This window comes from Oncorhynchus clarkii, chromosome 11 (assembly GCF_045791955.1).
Source record: "Oncorhynchus clarkii lewisi isolate Uvic-CL-2024 chromosome 11, UVic_Ocla_1.0, whole genome shotgun sequence".
Lineage (NCBI taxonomy): Eukaryota > Metazoa > Chordata > Actinopteri > Salmoniformes > Salmonidae > Oncorhynchus > Oncorhynchus clarkii.
Window position 1 is genome coordinate 32,564,387 of NC_092157.1, and position 21,890 is coordinate 32,586,276.

Here is a 21,890-nt window from a genome sequence, read left to right on the forward strand (position 1 = left end):
AGGTAGTCTATACTCCTGTTGTAAATATAAGCAATGAGCTTAATATTAGGAAAGTTGAGAAATAAATAATTTAGGCCTAGCCTTTAGAAAGCTGATGGGATCCTCTTATTTTTATTAGTGGCTATCACTTTGTTTTCTCCCGCAATTCCATAGCCTATAGAAATGTTGTGCAACATGAGCTCATGGGCTCTCATGAAGTGTTTGATTCGATTTTAGAATGCATTTGCATTGATGTCAGTGTGATTAGAGCGACAATAGAGTCCTAAGTACCATGCAATTAGCACGTTTGGTAGGCTACTAATGACCAGCAGCAGCATCAAATCTTGGAGAAGCCTAATCACGTGACTAAACGGTCATGGGGAATTTGACTGCCTTCATGACTAGAGACCGCAGGTGTGGCAGTAATGCGGTCACTGCAACAGCCCTTACCCTGAAAAATGCTTACTTACAATCCCTTAACCAACAATGCAGTTCAAGAAATAGTTAAGAAAATATTTACTAAATAAATCTAAGTAAAAAAGGAAATAAAAAGCAGCACAATAAAAGAATAATAACAAGCCTATAAACTGAGGATACCGGTACCGAGTCAATTTGTGGGGGTAAAGGTTAGTCAAGGTAATTTGTACATGTAGGTAGGGGTAAAGTGACTATGCATAGATAATAAACAGTGAGTAGCAGCAGTGGGGGTAAATAGATGTGAAAAAGGTGAAACCACTGCTGGATCTATGCAAAACAGATTTGTTGGAAGCTGAGTTTAGTGTCACTCGCCAGTTTCTGCAGACTGAAATTGCCCACTCTGGCTCCAATGAAGACAAATGGACCCCACTTGATATCCTGTAACGATTCTCTGGGCCTCTCTCTGCTATGCCGACTGTGGCTACTGCACTGAAATATGGAATGACTTTTGGAGTGTCCACAGCTACAATGTGTTCAGTCAGCACAGAAGAAGCATGTTACACCCGAGGAAAACTCAAGTAATCCAACTGGCATTTGAGGGGGATCTTACAAGAAGATTTTGGTGAGAATGGAATGATAAATTACTCAGGAAGTTCCCCAGACCATCAAGGAGCCTGCAACTCTTTCGAAAAGGAAAAAAATAGGCTCCGAAATTTTCAGATTTTTAAAATTTTAATACAATCAGAAAACTTTTTATTTTCCCAGAGCATTTCTTTCCTCCTGGAAAGGAAAGAGTGAATGGCTCGCTCGACACAGCAGCGGGCCCCAGTGAAACATACACAGGGACAGGCACGCAGACACTTTCATAACATGAATCATGAGGATAATGTACTGTACCTTACTGTCTGACCAAATCATGGTTTTAGCATCCTAAAAATGTTGACATTTTTATTGAGGTAAATGAATGTGCAACCTGCACCGATGCAACCAATGCATTAACTTTACCCTTGTCAAAGGGTCGCAAAATGTGACTCAATGGTCACAGTCTGGAGCGCTGCCTTGTAGGATTTTCACTATAGGCATACTCTCAAACTTTTGTTTTACATCACTGAAAAAGGCCTCCATTTTCGCAATCAACATTAGCCTAGGACAAGGCTCCTCTCTCACTTTTTCTCTCTCCTTAGCAGCAGAGCAGTTCTGGACAATTTGGCCCGCTGCAATTTTACTTATGGGTTTTCATTTATTTTATTGGCCAAAAGCCAGCAATTACCGGCTAATGGAAACCCTGTGCCCTAGTGGCATGTTCTGTCCATTGTGCTGACACAGCGCAACAGAGATACTCATTTTGCATCAACTTGTCATCCAATCTCTTTTTGCTACACCCTTAGAAAAAAATAGTTATATATAAAACTTTTTGAATCTTTAGAGAAGATTAAATAACCCTTTTCTAAAGGTTCTATATATAAACCCAGTGCATGCAAATAACCTTGAGGGTTAAAGCCCTACCCCAGAGTGTAGTGAGGATTTTAGAAATCAACAGCTAACAAAGCTAAACCAGTCACATCAAACTCTGAAATGACAGCTAACATACACTTTTAATTAGTTTTAGATATTTTCCATTGACATTTATATCCATATTAATGATGCTGCTATATGATTTCGTATGGTCAGAAAAATGGCTAGCTGACGTCCAACACTGTTAGTGCTCTATGGCAAGGGAATGATCAAATTCATATTTTGCAACACTTTTGCCAAGGTCTGAGTGGCAAACAGCAAGGTTTATAGAAACCTGTGCTGTTGCAAACTAAACGCTAGCTAGAAGCAAGAGGAAATAATATATCTAATGCTTTTCACTCATAGATAAAAATAAAAAAAAGTTAGATTTTGAATCAACCAAAAGGTTATATATACTATACTAACTGCCATTACGATTCAAAAACCAACTGCCAATCCATTCCAGCATGACGACACAAAAGGACAGTGGTTGAACCAACTTGCAAGTAGACTACCAATAAGAACGTTATTTTTCAATCTATTAAGGTAAGCAAAGTTTCTTATTTAATTCAAATATATGAAGCCAAAGTCATATGATAAACTTTAGGCTAGATAAATAAAGTTGAAACTTTATTGGAATTTGGGCATGTTTGTATGCTAACTTAGCCCCGCTTCTTCTGTTAAGCTAGTAGCTATCTTAACTCATCACTTTACAAGCTAGCCAGATAATTATTTCAAATAAACTTTATTTTATTATTATACCAAATAGAGCTGCGGACCCAGCCTGACATTGGCAATTAGCTAATTGTTTATTTTATTTCAGTATTTGTGTGAAGTCAATTGAGGGTTGTACCCTATCTTTCATGAAGCCATTAGAAGACTTTTGCTGACTGTGATTATTTATAATAAATTATGTATAATAAGTCTGGGTGATTCAATAGCCTAGTTAATCCTTACAGTTAGGAGTTGGAGTTAATATCATTGTAAAATATGTCCATGGTGTTAAATACAGTTTATGATCAAACATCAAATGTATAAGTTGATGGTTCGCATTACGGGTTGTCAAGGTCATATATTTCCAAATTCTGTTCCAGTTAAAGGGTTCTTCAGATTAAATTACATATGTGGACCATACCTTTTTAATAGCTAGCTCAGAATATGAGCTTTCCAAATGTTGTTTATATATTATAGAGATCGTCCTTTTGGGAGCCCAGAAAAATCCCATCATTGCATTGTTCGGTAGTTGGGTTTCCCAATAAGTTGTAAATATAGACACAAATATTTTCCTGGTAATGTGTATGCGTCTTTTAAATCTTGGAATGTTCTCAAATCAAATCAAATGTTCTGTGTCACATACTCCGAATACAACAGGTGCAGACCATACCGTGAAATGCTTACTTACCAGCCCTTAATAAACAATGCAGTTCAAGAAAGAGTTAAAAAAATATTTACTAAATAGACTAAAGTAAAAAAATTGTAAAAAGTAACACAATAAAATAACAATAACGAGGCTATATAAAGGGGGTACCGGTAACGAGTCAATGTACAGGGGTACAGGTAGTCAAGGTAATTTGTACAGGTCTGTAGGGGTAAAGTGATTATGGATAGATAAGACAGGCATAGCAGCAGTGAAAAAAATGGGGGGGGGCAATTTAAATAGTCCAGGTGGCCATTTGATTTACTTGTTCAGTCTTATGGCTTGGGGGTAGATGCTGTGAAGAAGCCTTTTGGTGAAATATTGGTATGGGCATGCCATTTTGATTCCCAATTGCACAGTTGTTAAATTTTGCGCCAAATAGAAATTATGTGAGCAATAATAGGATCAAAGCGTAGTTTACATTGTTGTACCTCTTGGCGCACCGATCCCTTTAGCGGGATCATTTTTGTCAACATCCGCTAAATTGCAGAACACCAAATTAAAATTAAATTACAAAAAAATTTAATTTTCATGAAATCACAAGTGCAATATACCAAAGCACAGCTTAGCTTGTTGTTAATCCACCTGCGGTGTCAGATTTCAAAAAAGCTTTACAGCAAAAGCTATCCAAGTGTTTATGTTAGGACAGGTCTCTCAGCAGACAAAACATTACAAAACATTACAAACAGACAAAACATTTATTACTTCCGGCGCCGACAGAGATGGCCGCCTCGCTTCGCGTTCCTAGGAAACTATGCAGTTTTTTGTTTTTTTACGTGTTATTTCTTACATTAGTACCCCAGGTCATCTTAGGTTTCATTACATACAGTCGAGAAGAACTACTGAATATAAGATCAGCATCAACTCACCATCAGTACGACCAAGAATATGTTTTTCGCGACGCGGATCCTGTGTTCTGCCTTACAAACAGGACAACGGAGTGGATCCTATGCAGCGACCCAAAAAAACGACTCCGAAAGAGAGGGAAACGAGGCGGTCTTCTGGTCAGACTCCGGAGACGGGCACAGCGCGCACCACTCCCTAGCATTCTTCTTGCCAATGTCCAGTCTCTTGACAACAAGGTTGATGAAATCCGAGCAAGGGTAGCATTCCAGAGGGACATCAGAGACTGTAACGTTCTTTGCTTCACGGAAACGTGGCTTACTGGAGAGACGCAATCCGAAGCGGTGCAGCCAACAGGTTTCTCCACGCATCGCGCAGACAGGAAAAAACATCTTTCTGGTAAAAAGAGGGGCGGGGGCGTATGCCTTATGACTAACGTGACATGGTGCGATGAAAGAAACATACAGGAACTCAAATCCTTCTGTTCACCTGATTTAGAATTCCTCACAATCAAATGTAGACCGCATTATCTACCAAGAGAATTCTCTTCGATTATAATCACAGCCGTATATATCCCCCCCCAAGCAGACACATCGATGGCTCTGAACTAACTTTATTTAACTCTCTGCAAACTGGAAACAATTTATCCGGAGGCTGCATTCATTGTAGCTGGGGATTTTAACAAGGCTAATCTGAAAACAAGACTCCCCAAATTTTATCAGCATATCGATTGCGCAACCAGGGGAGGAAAGACCTTGGACCATTGTTACTCTAACTTCCGCGACGCATATAAGGCCCTGCCCCGCCCCCCTTTCGGAAAAGCTGACCACGACTCCATTTTGTTGATCCCTGCCTACAGACAGAAACTAAAACAAGAGGCTCCCACGCTGAGGTCTGTCCAACGCTGGTCCGACCAAGCTGACTCCACACTCCAAGACTGCTTCCATCACGTGGACTGGGAGATGTTTCGTATTGCGTCAGATAACAACATTGACGAATACGCTGATTCGGTGTGCGAGTTCATTAGAACGTGCGTTGAAGATGTCGTTCCCATAGCAACGATTAAAACATTCCCTAACCAGAAACCGTGGATTGATGGCAGCATTCGTGTGAAACTGAAAGCGCGAACCACTGCTTTTAATCAGGGCAAGGTGTCTGGTAACATGACCGAATACAAACAGTGCAGCTATTCCCTCCGCAAGGCTATCAAACAAGCTAAGCGCCAGTACAGAGACAAAGTAGAATCTCAATTCAACGGCTCAGACACAAGAGGCATGTGGCAGGGTCTACAGTCAATCACGGACTACAGGAAGAAACCCAGCCCAGTCACGGACCAGGATGTCTTGCTCCCAGGCAGACTAAATAACTTTTTTGCCCGCTTTGAGGACAATACAGTGCCACTGACACGGCCTGCAACGAAAACATGCGGTCTCTCCTTCACTGCAGCCGAGGTGAGTAAGACATTTAAACGTGTTAACCCTCGCAAGGCTGCAGGCCCAGATGGCATCCCCAGCCGCGCCCTCAGAGCATGCGCAGACCAGCTGGCCGGTGTGTTTACGGACATATTCAATCAATCCCTATACCAGTCTGCTGTTCCCACATGCTTCAAGAGGGCCACCATTGTTCCTGTTCCCAAGAAAGCTAAGGTAACTGAGCTAAATGACTACCGCCCCGTAGCACTCACATCCGTCATCATGAAGTGCTTTGAGAGACTAGTCAAGGACCATATCACCTCCACCCTACCTGACACCCTAGACCCACTCCAATTTGCTTACCGCCCAAATAGGTCCACAGACGATGCAATCTCAACCACACTGCACACTGCCCTAACCCATCTGGACAAGAGGAATACCTATGTGAGAATGCTGTTCATCGACTACAGCTCGGCATTCAACACCATAGTACCCTCCAAGCTCGTCATCAAGCTCGAGACCCTGGGTCTCGACCCCGCCCTGTGCAACTGGGTACTGGACTTCCTGACGGGCCGCCCCCAGGTGGTGAGGGTAGGCAACAACATCTCCTCCCCGCTGATCCTCAACACTGGGGCCCCACAAGGTTGCGTTCTGAGCCCTCTCCTGTACTCCCTGTTCACCCACGACTGCGTGGCCACGCACGCCTCCAACTCAATCATCAAGTTTGCGGACGACACAACAGTGGTAGGCTTGATTACCAACAACGATGAGACGGCCTACAGGGAGGAGGTGAGGGCCCTCGGAGTGTGGTGTCAGGAAAACAACCTCACACTCAACGTCAACAAAACTAAGGAGATGATTGTGGACTTCAGGAAACAGCAGAGGGAACACCCCCCTATCCACATCGATGGAACAGTAGTGGAGAGGGTAGCAAGTTTTAAGTTCCTCGGCATACACATCACAGACAAACTGAATTGGTCCACTCACACAGACAGCATCGTGAAGAAGGCGCAGCAGCGCCTCTTCAACCTCAGGAGGCTGAAGAAATTCGGCTTGTCACCAAAAGCACTCACAAACTTCTACAGATGCACAATCGAGAGCATCCTGGCGGGCTGTAGCACCGCCTGGTATGGCAACTGCACCGCCCTCAACCGTAAGGCTCTCCAGAGGGTAGTGAGGTCTGCACAACGCATCACCGGGGGCAAACTACCTGCCCTCCAGGACACCTACACCACCCGATGTCACAGGAAGGCCATAAAGATCATCAAGGACATCAACCACCCGAGCCACTGCCTGTTCACCCCGCTATCATCCAGAAGGCGAGGTCAGTACAGGTGCATCAAAGCTGGGACCGAGAGACTAAAAAACAGCTTCTATCTCAAGGCCATCAGACTGTTAAACAGCCACCACTAACACTGAGTGGCTGCTGCCAACACACTGACACTGACTCAACTCCAGCCACTTTAATAATGGGAATTGATGGGAAATGATGTAAATATATCACTAGCCACTTTAAACAATGCTACCTTATATAAATGTTACTTACCCTACATTATTCATCTCATACGCATACGTATATACTGTACTCTATATCATCGACGGTATCCTTATGTAATACATGTATCACTAGCCACTTTATACTATACTATGCCACTTTGTTTACATACTCATCTCATTTGTACATACTGTACCCGATACCATCTACTGTATCTTGCCTATGCTGCTCTGTACCATCACTCATTCATATATCCTTATGTACATATTCTTTATCCCCTTACACTGTGTACAAGACAGTAGTTTTGGAATTGTTAGTTAGATTACTTGTTATTACTGCATTGTCGGAACTAGAAGCACAAGCATTTCGCTACACTCGCATTAACATCTGCTAACCATGTGTATGTGACAAATAAAATTTGATTTGATTTGATTTGAAACAGCTAGCAGCAAAGTAGATTGGTCACGAAAGTCAGAAAAGCAATAAAAAAAAGCAATAAAATTAATCGCTTACCTTTGATGATCTCCGGATGTTTGCACTCACAAAACTCCCAGTTACACAATAAATGTTTGTTTTGTTAGTTTTGTTCCATAAAGATAATTTTTATATCCAAAAACCTCAATTTAGTTGCCTCGTATTCTAAGCTCAAAATATTACTATTTAATAGTAGTAGCCATAATTCATCAATTACACCAGACAGGGAACCATTTTTGGTTTAGTGAAGGATCAAAGAACTTTATAAGAGGGTTCTATACTGAACAAAAATATAAATGCAAAATGAAACAATTTCAAAGATTTGACAGAGTTACAGTTCAAATAAGGGAATAAGTCAATTGAAATAAATGCATTAGGCCCTAAATCTATGGATTTCACATGACTGGGCATACAGATATACATCTGTTGGTCACATATACCTTAAAAAAAAATAGGGGTGTGGATCACAAAACTTGTCAGTGTTTGGTGTGACCACCATTTACCTCATGCAGTGCGACACATCTCCTTCGCATAGAGTTGATCAGGCTGTTGTTTGTGGTCTACTCCACTTCAATGGCTGTGTGAAGTTGCTGAATATTGGCGGGAACTGGAACACGCTGTTGTACACGTCAATCCAGAGAATCCCAAACACGCTCAACGGGTGACATGCCTGATGAGTATGCAGGTGTCATGACTGTCCTGTGAGGATCACAATGGGTCAGATCAGCTTGGCAATGATTGACAATAACCAGACCTCTCACCCACAGAAAAGGGAAGGAGGGAACTGGGCCCGGTTTGACAGTTCACACCCTGTTGTAAATTACAGCAGAAGGGGAAGGGGGAGGGCAGTATTTTTTTTTTAAATACCGCCCGTCCAGCATCACTACTCTGGACAGTTCTGACTTAGAATATGTGGACAATTACAAATACCTAGGTGTCTGGTTAGACTGTAAACTCTCCTTCCAAACTCACATTAAGCATCACCAATACAAATTTAAATCTAGAATCAGCTTCCTATTTCACAACAAAGCCTCCTTCACTCATGCTGCCAAACATGCCCTCGTAAAACTGACCATCCTACTGATCCTTGACTTTGGCGATGTCATTTACAAAATAGCTTCCAACACTCTACTCAACAAATTGGACGCAGTCTATCACAGTGCCATCCATTTTGTCACCAAAGCCCCATATACTACCCACCACTGAGACCTGTATGCTCTCGTTGGCTGGTGCTCGCTTCATATTCATTGCCAAACCCACTGGCTCCAGGTCATCTATAATGCTTTCCTAGGTAAAGCCCTGACATACCTTAAGGGAACATTTCGGCATTTCGTGTATGATCAGTGAGAAAGTCCATATTGCAAATGTACGGTCCCTTACTAGACGTCCGAAATCGTTTGTAAAATTCGCGGTCGGCGTCGGGCCGTGCGGTAGGGCCAGACCTACCGGGAAGTCATCAAATGAACTTTGTCGGACATTCGGTTTCCGTTTTATAAAATAAACAAGTTTTTGACCGTTTTTCCGCTATCCCGGAATTTCCCACAAGAGGGCATACGGAATCATATGGCAATTTGGCAAAACATCACGAATCACGACGGGGCCTTATCTCGAAAACGGAAAATATTTCGAAGCCGAAACTCGGTGAGCGTAGGTTTGGCATAATGGGCAGTTGGCCCCGAACAAGATGGCGTCTAGGCCTCGACGGTTTTTGAGTTATGGCCGTTTTTCTGGGATTAAAGGTCCTAAATGGAAATAGAGAAATTATTTTTCCACTTCAGGTCAAAGTCAAGGAGCCTCCGGTGTCAATAAAAAAAGAACCAGCCATTTATCTATCGTCATTTAAGAGAAACGGAACAATGACAACTTGGCAATGGTCACAAATAGGCGTTTTTTTTTTTCAACGGTTACAGATCCAGTTGCAGGGTGTTCATACGAATCTTTTTAAAGTGTGCTGCGGAGCTCTGCGAGATTTCTGTGATTTTCTATGATTTTCTGAAATAACACACACATACTAAACCCTCCGTAAATAACTCAGTTGTTAACGTAAAGACTTAAAACTCAGGATTCTGTAACAGCATACCCCAATGAGGATATGTGGTGATTTATAGCTTCCTGTGCCAACCGGAAGTGCCATAATTGGTGTCTCAGGGGCTGTTTCAAAGGGTTAAAAAAGTCTGATCTGTCCAAAACTTCATATATGTGATTAGGCAACCCCCATGAACTGTAAATCAGTCATTTTTCCCCAAAAAATTCAAAGGAAAAAAAAATCACACTAAAACACAACTTGAATGGAGGGACGTATTGGGGTGCGTAGAGACAGACAGTGGCTGCAATAGTTAGCTTTGTTCGAGCTAAAAAAGAACCGTCAGACCTAGAGTTCCGAAACTTTAGAAACCTGTTCTAGACCTCCGGTCGATGGTGCGTGGTGAGTTACGTGGCTCTAGACGGTTCTCGGACCGAGAAACAGCCTCGTACATTTGCAATACCTTCAATTCATTTTGACCATTACGAAAATGACGACGTTTAGAAAAGTCTCAGAGACGCAAGGCTAGGTGCATTGAAACCGGCTCGGCCCATAGAGACAGACCCCAACGTTTCTGTCCGATAGCTCGTTCAAGGACCCCGTAGCAAGGCATGGAAAAAAGTGGATTTTCAGCACCAATTAGGGTTTTTCTCGGACACCAAATGACCTATCGAGCCGAAACTCGGGATTCGGGGTCGCCTCACATAGGACTTCACATAATGTCCGAACTGGACCCGCAGCTAGAACGTAACTATGTGTTTTACCTTTTTATTATGTTTTAAACTAAAGGCGCTGTGAATTATGGGACTGCTCTGACATATGTGATAGTTGGCTTCTAAATGAGTAGTAAAAAGTGGGTTTGGTGTCATAATGACATCTAATTGACTGATGGACACTGACTTGCTAGTTGACTTTTGTGCATTTGCAATATGTTTAAACGGAGAGGGACCATCACCAAAATGGCATTCTGAAATCAACACAAAAAATGGCATCACCATAGTCTCCAGACTGTGCTGAGTTCAACGAGCTATCCCGCTTGACCGTAGCTCGCTCGGTCTAAGCGCAACGACCATTAGAAAAGTAGGCCCAAAATGAAGCCTGCCCCACAATGTCATTTGCTTTTGAGTGACAGTGAGAGAACCGTTAGGGTGAGAAGAAAAATTCCACCACATGAATGTTCCTAAGGTCCTCCCGATCTGTACAAGCCTAACCTTGACCGTGTGGCATTAACCCTTAAGAGTAAAACAGTGTTTTTTGATCTCACAGATTACAGTGTCATCTCTCCCCATAGGAATACATTGCCTGCACCCCTAATTTCAACCTGAAGTCTATATGGGTTATGAATGCCGTATGAACCTGTCTTCGATACCAGTCCATCAGGCCACTATGAGGTCTACCTGTGTTGATTCTGAGCTTCCTGGACCAACCGGAAGTGGTTAAAATGCCCCTAAAAGTGTTTACCCATACCCTGCCTGCAGTTTGACAGACATAGTGCATTCAACCCTGTGTAAATCAGTCAGTTCTTAACGTAAGGACTTAAAACTCAGGATTCTGTAACAGCATACCCCAATGGGGATATGTGTTGATTTATAGCTTCCTGTGCCAACCGGAAGTGCCATAACTGGTGTCTCAGGGGCTGTTTCGAGGGGTTAAAAAAGTCTGATCTTTCCAAAACTTCATATGTGTGATTAGGCAACCCCCATGAACTGTAAATCAGTCATTTTTCCCAAAAAAAATCAAAGGAAAAAAAAATCACACTAAAACACACCTTGGATGGAGGGACGTATTGGGGTGCGTAGAGACAGACAGTGGCTGCAATAGTTAGCTTTGTTGGAGCTAAAAAAGAACCGTCAGACCTAGAGTTCCGAAACTTTAGAAACCTGTTCTAGACCTCCGGTTGATGGTGCGTGGTGAGTTACGTGGCTCTAGACGGTTCTCGGACCGAGAAACAGCCTCGTACATTTGCAATACCTTCAATTCATTTTGACCATTACGAAAATGACGACGTTTAGAAAAGTCTCAGAGACGCAAGGCTAGGTGCATTGAAACCGGCTCGGCCCATAGAGACGGACTCCGACGTGTCTGTCCGATAGCTCGTTCAAGGACCCCGTAGCAAGGCATGGAAAAAAGTGGATTTTCAGCACCAATTAGGGTTTTTCTCGGACACCAAATGACCTATCGAGCCGAAACTCGGGATTCGGGGTCGCCTCACATAGGCCTTCACATAATGTCCGAACTGGACCCGCAGCTAGAACGTAACTATGTGTTTTACCTTTTTATTATGTTTTAAACCGAAGGCGCTGTGAATTATGGGACTGCTCTGACATATGTGATAGTTGGCTACTAAATGAGTAGGAAAAAGTGGGTTTGGTGTCAATTGATATCCGTTTGGTGTCATAATGACATCTAATTGACTGATGGACACTGACTTGCTAGTTGACTTTTGTACATTTGCAATATGTTTAAACGGAGAGGGACCATCACCAAAATGGCATTCTGAAATCAACACAAAAAATGGCATCACCATAGTCTCCAGACTGTGCCGAGTTCAAGGAGACGCCCCGCTTGACCGTAGCTCGTTCTGAGTGCAGCAAACTTGAAAAAAAGAAGGCCCAAAATGAAGCCTGCACCACAATGTCATTTGATTTTGGGTGGCAGTGAGAGAACCGTTAGAGTGAGAAGCACAATTCCACCACATGAATGTTCCTAAGGTCCTCCCGATCTGAACAAGCCTAACCTTGACCGTGTGGCATTAACCCTTCACAGTAAAACAGGGTTTTTTGATCTCACAGATTACAGTGACATCTCTCCCCATAGGAATACATTGCCTGCACCACAAAATTCAACCTGAAGCCTATATGGGTTATGAATGCCGTATGAACCTGTCTTCGGTACCAGTCCATCAGCCCACTATGAGATCTACCTGTGTCGAATCTAAGCTTCCTGGAGCAACCGGAAGTGGTTAAAATGCCCCTAAAAGTGTTTACCCATACACTGCCTGCAGTTTGATAGACATAGTGCATTCAACCCTGTGTAGATCAGTCAATTCTTAACGTAAAGACTTAAAACTCGGGATTCTGTAAGTGGCTATGTAAATCAAGACATGTGTTTACTTATAGCTTCCTGTGCCAACCGGAAGTGCCTTTAATTGGGTCACACTCTCTGTTTCGAAGGGTTAAAAAAGTCACATCTCTCCAAAACTTCATATGTGTGACTAGGTAACCCTTCTGAACTGTAAATCAGTCATTAATCCCAACAGATGTCAAAGAAAAGCTCCCTCACACACACACAGGAAGGATGGAGTGATAAAGTGCGGTGCTTAAAGACACAGAGAGCAGGAAATGGCATTACCATAATCCCTAGGCCGTACCGAGTTCAGCGAGATATCCCGCTTGACCGTAGCTCGCTCGGTCTAGGCGCAGCGAGCATTAGAATAGTAGGCCCAAAATGAAGCCTGCACCACAATGTCATTTGCTTTTGGGTGACAGTGAGAGAACCGTTAGAGTGAGAAGAAAAATTGCACCACATGAATGTTCCTAAGGTCCTCCCGATCTGAACAAGCCTAACCTTGACCGTGTGGCATTAACCCTTAACAGTAAAACAGTGTTTTTTGATCTCACAGATTACAGTGTCATCTCTCCCCATAGGAATACATTGCCTGCACCCCTAATTTCAACCTGAGGCCTATGTGGGTTATGAATGCCGTATGAACCTGTCTTCGGTACCAGTCCATCAGGCCACTATGAGGTCTACCTGTGTTGATTCTAAGCTTCCTGGACCAACCGGAAGTGGTTAAAATGCCCCTAAAAGTGTTTACCCATACACTGCATGCAGTTTGATAGACATAGTGCATTCAACCCTGTGTAGATCAGTCAATTCTTAACGTAAGGACTTAAAACTCAGGATTCTGTAACAGCATACCCCAATGAGGATATGTGTTGATTTATAACTTCCTGTGCCAACCGGAAGTGCCATAATTGGTGTCTTAGGGGCTGTTTCGAAGGGTTAAAAAAAGTCTGATCTTTCCAAAACTTCATATGTGTGATTAGGCAACCCCCATGAACTGTAAATCAGTCATTTTTCCCAAAAAAATTCAAAGGAAAAAAAAATCACACTAAAACACAACTTGGAAGGAGGGACGTATTGGGGTGCGTAGAGACAGACAGTGGCTCCAATAGTTAGCTTTGTTGGAGCTAAAAAAGAACCGTCGGACCTAGAGTTCCGAAACGTTAGAAACCTGTTCTAGACCTCCCGTAGATGGTGCGTGGTGAGTTACGTGGCTCTAGAAGGTTCTCGGACCGAGAAACAGCCTCGTACATTTGAAATAACTTCAATTCATTTTTGCATCACGAAAATGACGACATTTAGAAATGTCCCAGAGTCGCAAGACTAGGTGCATTGCGAACGTCTCGGCCCATATAGACAGACCCCAACGTTTCTGTCCAATAGCTCATTCAAGGACCCCGTAGCAAGTCATGGAAAATAGTGGATTTTCAGCACCAATTAGGGTTTTTCTCGGACACCAAATGACCTATCGAGCCGAAACTTGGGATTTGGGGTCGCCTCAGCTAGGCCAACACATAACATAAGAAATGGACCCGCAGCTAGAACGTAACTACGTGTTTTATGGTTTTTTTATGGTTTGAACCGAAGGGGTTGTGAATTTTCTGCCAGCTCTGAAGTATGTAATAGTTGGCTACTAAACGAGTTGGAAAAAGTGGGTTTGGTGTCAGTTTGTATCAGTTTGGTGGTCAGAATGATATCTAATTGACTGATGGACTCTTGTCCACTTGACTCTTGTACATTTGCAATATGATCCTATAGTGAAAAAACATCACCAAAAGCGACATTCTGAAATCAACCCAAACGAGCGATTGAGATGACCCAGAATCACTGCAAAGCCATCCCGAGTTCATCGGGCCAGTCAATTTCACATTCCTGCAAGATTTTTATAGCATGACAAATTCGTGATGGTACCTGCCCTTTAAAACGTATTGCAAATGCACAGTGACTTTGAAAAAGTAAGAAACAAAAAAAAAATACATCTAAAAAATTTTGAGCATGACAAATTCGTGATGGTACCTGCCCATTGAAACATATTGCAAATGCACAGTGACTTTGAAAAAGTAAGGAAACATAAACAAAAAAAATCCAAAATTTTTATTTTTGGGTGACCAGTTGCACGTGCATTTGCAATATGATTCTATAGTGAAAAAACATATTGCAAATGCACAGTGACTTTGAAAAAGTAAGGAAACATAAACAAAAAAAATCTAAAATTTTTTGGGGGGGATGACCAGTTGCATGTGCATTTGCAATATGATTCTATAGTGAAAAAACATATTGCAAATGCACAGTGACTTTGAAAAAGTAAGGAAAAATAAACCAAAAAAATCTAAATTTTTTTGGGGGGGATGACCAGTTGCACGTGCATTTGCAATATGATTCTATAGTGAAAAAACATATTGCAAATGCACAGTGACTTTGAAAAAGTAAGGAAACATAAACAAAAAAAATCTAAATTTTTTTTGGGGGGATGACCAGTTGCATGTGCATTTGCAATATGATTCTATAGTGAAAAAACATATTGCAAATGCACAGTGACTTTGAAAAAGTAAGGAAACATAAAAAAAATCTAAATTTTTTTTGGGGGGATGACCAGTTGCATGTGCATTTGCAATATGATTCTATAGTGAAAAAACATATTGCAAATGCACAGTGACTTTGAAAAAGTAAGGAAACATAAAAAAAATCTAAATTTTTTTGGGGGGATGACCAGTTGCATGTGCATTTGCAATATGATTCTATAGTGAAAAAACATATTGCAAATGCACAGTGACTTTGAAAAAGTAAGGAAAAATAAACAAAAAAAATCTAAAATTTTTTTTGGGGGATGACCAGTTGCACGTGCATTTGCAATATGATTCTATAGTGAAAAAACATATTGCAAATGCACAGTGACTTTGAAAAAGTAAGGAAACATAAACAAAAAAAATCTAAAAAATGTTTTGGGGGATGACCAGTTGCATGTGCATTTGCAATATGATTCTATAGTGAAAAAACATATTGCAAATGCACAGTGACTTTGAAAAAGTAAGGAAAAATAAACAAAAAAAATCTATTTTTTTGGGGGGGGGATGACCAGTTGCATGTGCATTTGCAATATGATTCTATAGTGAAAAAACATATTGCAAATGCACAGTGACTTTGAAAAAGTAAGGAAACATAAACAAAAAAAATCTAATTTTTTTTGGGGGGGATGACCAGTTGCATGTGCATTTGCAATATGATTCTATAGTGAAAAAACATATTGCAAATGCACAGTGACTTTGAAAAAGTAAGGAAAAATAAACAAAAAAAATCTAAAAATTTTTTTTGGGGATGACCAGTTGCATGTGCATTTGCAATATGATTCTATAGTGAAAAAACATATTGCAAATGCACAGTGACTTTGAAAAAGTAAGGAAAAATAAACAAAAAAAATCTAATTTTTTTTGGGGGGGATGACCAGTTGCATGTGCATTTGCAATATGATTCTATAGTGAAAAAACATCACCAAAAGCGACATTCTGAAATCAACCCAAACGAGCGATTGAGATGACCCAGAATCACTGCAAAGCCATCCCGAGTTCATCGGGCCAGTCAATTTCACATTCCTGCAGGATTTTTATAGCATGACAAATTCGTGATGGTACCTGCCCTTTAAAACATATTGCAAATGCACAGTGACTTTGAAAAAGTAAGAAACAAAAAAAAAATACATCTAAAAAATTTTGAGCATGACAAATTCGTGATGGTACCTGCCCATTGAAACATATTGCAAATGCACAGTGACTTTGAAAAAGTAAGGAAACATAAACAAAAAAAATCAAAAATTTTTATTTTTGGGTGACCAGTTGCACGTGCATTTGCAATATGATTCTATAGTGAAAAAACATATTGCAAATGCACAGTGACTTTGAAAAAGTAAGGAAACATAAACAAAAAAAATCTAAAATTTTTTTGGGGGGATGACCAGTTGCATGTGCATTTGCAATATGATTCTATAGTGAAAAAACATATTGCAAATGCACAGTGACTTTGAAAAAGTAAGGAAAAATAAACCAAAAAAATCTAATTTTTTTTTGGGGGGATGACCAGTTGCACGTGCATTTGCAATATGATTCTATAGTGAAAAAACATATTGCAAATGCACAGTGACTTTGAAAAAGTAAGGAAACATAAACAAAAAAAAACTAAATTTTTTGGGGGGGGATGACCAGTTGCATGTGCATTTGCAATATGATTCTATAGTGAAAAAACATATTGCAAATGCACAGTGACTTTGAAAAAGTAAGGAAACATAAAAAAAATCTAAATTTTTTTGGGGGGGATGACCAGTTGCATGTGCATTTGCAATATGATTCTATAGTGAAAAAACATATTGCAAATGCACAGTGACTTTGAAAAAGTAAGGAAACATAAAAAAAATCTAAATTTTTTTGGGGGGGATGACCAGTTGCATGTGCATTTGCAATATGATTCTATAGTGAAAAAACATATTGCAAATGCACAGTGACTTTGAAAAAGTAAGGAAAAATAAACAAAAAAAATCTAAAATTTTTTGGGGGGGATGACCAGTTGCACGTGCATTTGCAATATGATTCTATAGTGAAAAAACATATTGCAAATGCACAGTGACTTTGAAAAAGTAAGGAAACATAAACAAAAAAAATCTAAATTTTTTTTTGGGGGATGACCAGTTGCATGTGCATTTGCAATATGATTCTATAGTGAAAAAACATATTGCAAATGCACAGTGACTTTGAAAAAGTAAGGAAAAATAAACAAAAAAAATCTAAAATTTTTTTGGGGGGATGACCAGTTGCACGTGCATTTGCAATATGATTCTATAGTGAAAAAACATATTGCAAATGCACAGTGACTTTGAAAAAGTAAGGAAACATAAACAAAAAAAATCTAAAATTTTTTTTGGGGGATGACCAGTTGCATGTGCATTTGCAATATGATTCTATAGTGAAAAAACATATTGCAAATGCACAGTGACTTTGAAAAAGTAAGGAAAAATAAACAAAAAAAATCTATTTTTTTGGGGGGGGGATGACCAGTTGCATGTGCATTTGCAATATGATTCTATAGTGAAAAAACATATTGCAAATGCACAGTGACTTTGAAAAAGTAAGGAAACATAAACAAAAAAAATCTAAATTTTTTGGGGGGGGATGACCAGTTGCATGTGCATTTGCAATATGATTCTATAGTGAAAAAACATATTGCAAATGCACAGTGACTTTGAAAAAGTAAGGAAAAATAAACAAAAAAAATCTAAATTTTTTTTGGGGGGATGACCAGTTGCATGTGCATTTGCAATATGATTCTATAGTGAAAAAACATATTGCAAATGCACAGTGACTTTGAAAAAGTAAGGAAAAATAAACAAAAAAAATCTAATTTTTTGGGGGGGGGATGACCAGTTGCATGTGCATTTGCAATATGATTCTATAGTGAAAAAACATCACCAAAAGCGACATTCTGAAATCAACCCAAACGAGCGATTGAGATGACCCAGAATCACTGCAAAGCCATCCCGAGTTCATCGGGCCAGTCAATTTCACATTCCTGCAGGATTTTTATAGCATGACAAATTCGTGATGGTACCTGCCCATTAAAACATATTGCAAATGCACAGTGACTTTGAAAAAGTAAGGAAACATAGAATCAAATTTTTTTTTTTTGGGTTACCAGTTGCACATTTCAGATCACCAGTTGCACATTTCAGATCACCAGTTGCACGGAGGAAAATCGTTACTTTTGACTTTGACTTTTGACTTCCTATGAAATCATATTCCAAATGGAGAAAACATATGCCTTATGCACTAGTAAAAAAAAAAAAAAAATGATAATAAAGTATGACTAAAGTATGTTGATAAAGTTCTTATACACGTGTAATTGACATAAAAATTGAAAGAATTTTGAAAAACGGTCCAGAAAGCACTTTTTTAAGGATGTGTGAAGTTTTTTACCAAATTTTGACATTTTTGACTTTTGACTTTTGACTTCCTATGAAATCATATTGCAAATGGACAAAACATATGCCTTATGCGCATGTAATTAAAAAAATAATAATTTGATATCAAAATTGGACAAAAGTATATTCATACAGTTCTTACACATGTGTAATTGACAAAAAAAGCGAAAGAAATTCGAAAAAAGGCCCAGAAAGCACTTTTTTAAGGGGTAAAAAGTTTTTGAAAAAAATATCATATTTTCAAAATTTTTCTTTTGGATGTTGACTTGGGTTGCATTTCCAATATGAAAAACCCAGGTGGAGCGCACTCGCCCCCTGTTGGATTTTTGAGGTGTTACAATTGGCAATTGCCATATGGCATTTGCCATATACTTTGCACGAATCAACGCCGCTTTGGGTGGTATTGGACATCGTGTACATGGTTTGTCCAATGCCAATATCTTGACATTCATTTTTGTACAAATCAGGGGGGTATTCCCTTACTTATCTCAGCTCACTGGTCACTATAGCAGCATCCACCTGTAGCACGTGCTCCAGCAGATATATTTCACTGGTCACTCCCAAAGCCAATTCCTCCTTTGGCCGCCTCTCCTTCCAGTTCTCTGCTGCTAATGACTGGAACGAATTTCAAAAATCACTGAAGCTGGAGACTCATATCTCCCTCACTAACTTTAAGCATCAGCTGTCAGAGCAGCTCACAGACCATTGCACCTCTACATAGCCCATCTGTAAATAACCCATCCAACTACCTCATCCCCATATTGTTATTTTGTTCTTTGTTGCTCCTTTGCACCCCAGTATCTCTACTTGCACATTCATCTTCTGCACATCTATCACTCCAGTGTTTAATTGCTAAATTGTAATTACTTCGCCACTACGGCCTATTTATTGCCTTACCTCCCTAATCTTACCTCATTTGTACACACTGTATATAGATGTTTTCTATTGTATTATTGACTGTACGTTTGTTTATTCCATGTGTAACTCTGTGTTGTTGTTTGTGTCGCACTGCTTTGCTTTATCTTGGCCAGGTCGCAGTTGTAAATGAGTACTTGTTCTCAACTGGCCTACCTGGTTAAATAAAGGTGAAATTAAAAATTTAAGAAATGTAATGACCAGGAACCCGATGGTTACGTTGACAGTGCTCTAGAGTTCCTCTATTGAGATGAGAGAACCTTCCAGAAGGACAGCCATCTCTGCAGTACTCCACCAATCAGGCCTTTTAGAGTGGTATAGTGGCCAGACGGAAGCCACTCCTCAGTAAAAGGCACATGACAGCCCGCTTGGAGATTGCCAAAAGGCACCTAAAGACTCTTAGACCGTGGGAAAGATTCTCTGGTCTGATGAAACCAAGATTGAACTTTTTGGCCTGAATGTATTGTCATGTTTGATGGAAACCTGGCACCATCCCTATGGTGAAGCACGGTGGTGGCAGCATCATGCTGTGGGGATGTTTTTTAGTGGCAGGGACTGGGAGACTAGTCAGGATTGAGGCAAAGATGAACAGAGCTAAGTACAGAGAGATCCTTGATGAAAACCTGCTCCAGAGCGCACATGACCTCCGATTGGAGCGAAGGTTCACCTTCCAACAGGACAACAACCCTAAGCAAACAGCCAAGACAAAGTAGAAGTGGCTTCAGGACAAGTCTCTGAAGGATCTGCAGAGAGGAATAAGATAAACTCCCCAAATACATGTGTGCCAAGCTTGTAGCGTCATACCCAAGAAGGCTTGAGGCTGTAATTACTGGCAAAAGTGCTTCAACAATGTACCGAGTAAAGGGTCTGAATACTTATGTAAATGTGATATTTTAGTTTAAAATGTTGTATACATTTGCAAATATTTCTAAATACTTGTTTTTCCTTTGTCATTATGGGGTATTGTGTTTAGATTGATTAGGAATAAAAAAAACAATTTAATCTTTTTTAGAGTAGCGTAACAAAATGTGGACAAAGTCCAAGGGGTCTGAATACTTTCCGAATGCATTGCATGTAACAGAAATACTGACCATCGCTGGTAGATGATCTGTTTGTTGACAGTGTGTATGTGTGTGCTCTCTCATAGACAGAGTGTTTGGAAGGTGTCTGGAGTTACCTAGTGCGGACCTATACACCTATGATGTGTCAGCCTCTGCTCTACAGCACCTGAGGACTCTCCTCCAGAAACTGTCCCACAGAGGTACTGTCTGTCTGTCTCTCTGCTTGCCTGCTTGTCTTTCTGTCTGTCTCACTGTCCCTGTACAGATGTGTGTGTATGTCTGATTGGTCCGTCTGTCCTGTCGACATTATAAAACAGATTCAGCTGTTATGTGAAAGCAAGCCAAACGGTCGGATTTTACATTTGGCCCAGAGGTAAAGGACAGGTAATTTGCCTCATACAGGCCTTTGTTCCCTGATCATATAACGGCAATAGGAATCTAATTGACTCGTACGATTGCAGGACATTTAGTGCTTATTTTGTGGATGAGTGACTGTGCTGCATGCGGCGTAATTGCGTTAGATTTTCTCTCCTGCTTAATGAATGAGAGCACAGCAGCTAATGTGCTTGTTAAACAGGGTAGATACAGGAGAACAGGACACAGAACTGGCCCAAGGATGTCCTCAAACAACAGGAGAGAGAACAAAGTTGGAAAATATTGTCTTTGCAGGGATGTAATTTATATTCTCCTGTATTTACCCCCCCCCCCCCCCCCCCAAATGTCTTTAAATGGACAATTCTGTGAACTGCCTTGTACAAGTTTTAAGTTGACACAATACCTGTTAGCAAAGGTGTCAGCTAGAGATGACGTGCAGGAGCTTGCTGGGATTTGTAGTTTTGCATGATGTCTACTTTGACGCTATTTGGCATTTTCAAATCTGAGAGTAAATAGAGCCGAATATATTGATTAAATATTTACATGGTTATCAAAACGTCACTCCAGGGTAAGCCTACACGAAACACAGCCCTTATTTTAAGTGTTTCTAAAATCCCCATTGGAAAAATGAATGGTAGAAAAACAATTGGAACCATTTCCCTGTTTGACCATTACCCTGTTTTATGGGCATTATAACACCTCCACTGTGGGGCTTTATATTAGAGATCTGCACACGCACCCGCAGCTTTTCATACCACACCCGTTGGCTTTCTGTCCGATTCCCACCCGCTACCACAAGAACTGGTTGCCAGACTCCCACCCACTACCTCAACAACTGGTCCCAAACCTAATTGCAGTCCCGCAATGTTATTTTAGGAAGTTCACTTGCCAGCCATGGTCGAGGAATTTTGAGCCCTGTATACAATATCAAATGTGCAAAAATAACTTAAGAAATAG

The 21,890-nt window shown here is 40.6% G+C and overlaps 1 protein-coding gene across 1 annotated transcript in view; it reads left to right on the top strand.

The window, feature by feature from the left end:
- The window catches only part of LOC139420438 (receptor-type tyrosine-protein phosphatase N2-like), a 303,402-nt gene that overhangs the window by 82,207 nt on the left and 199,305 nt on the right, over positions 1-21,890 (top strand). Inside the window, exon 3 of the mRNA XM_071170577.1 lies at positions 20,645-20,758. Coding sequence (XP_071026678.1) covers positions 20,645-20,758 — 114 coding nt within the window. The remainder of the gene's footprint in view (positions 1-20,644; positions 20,759-21,890) is intronic.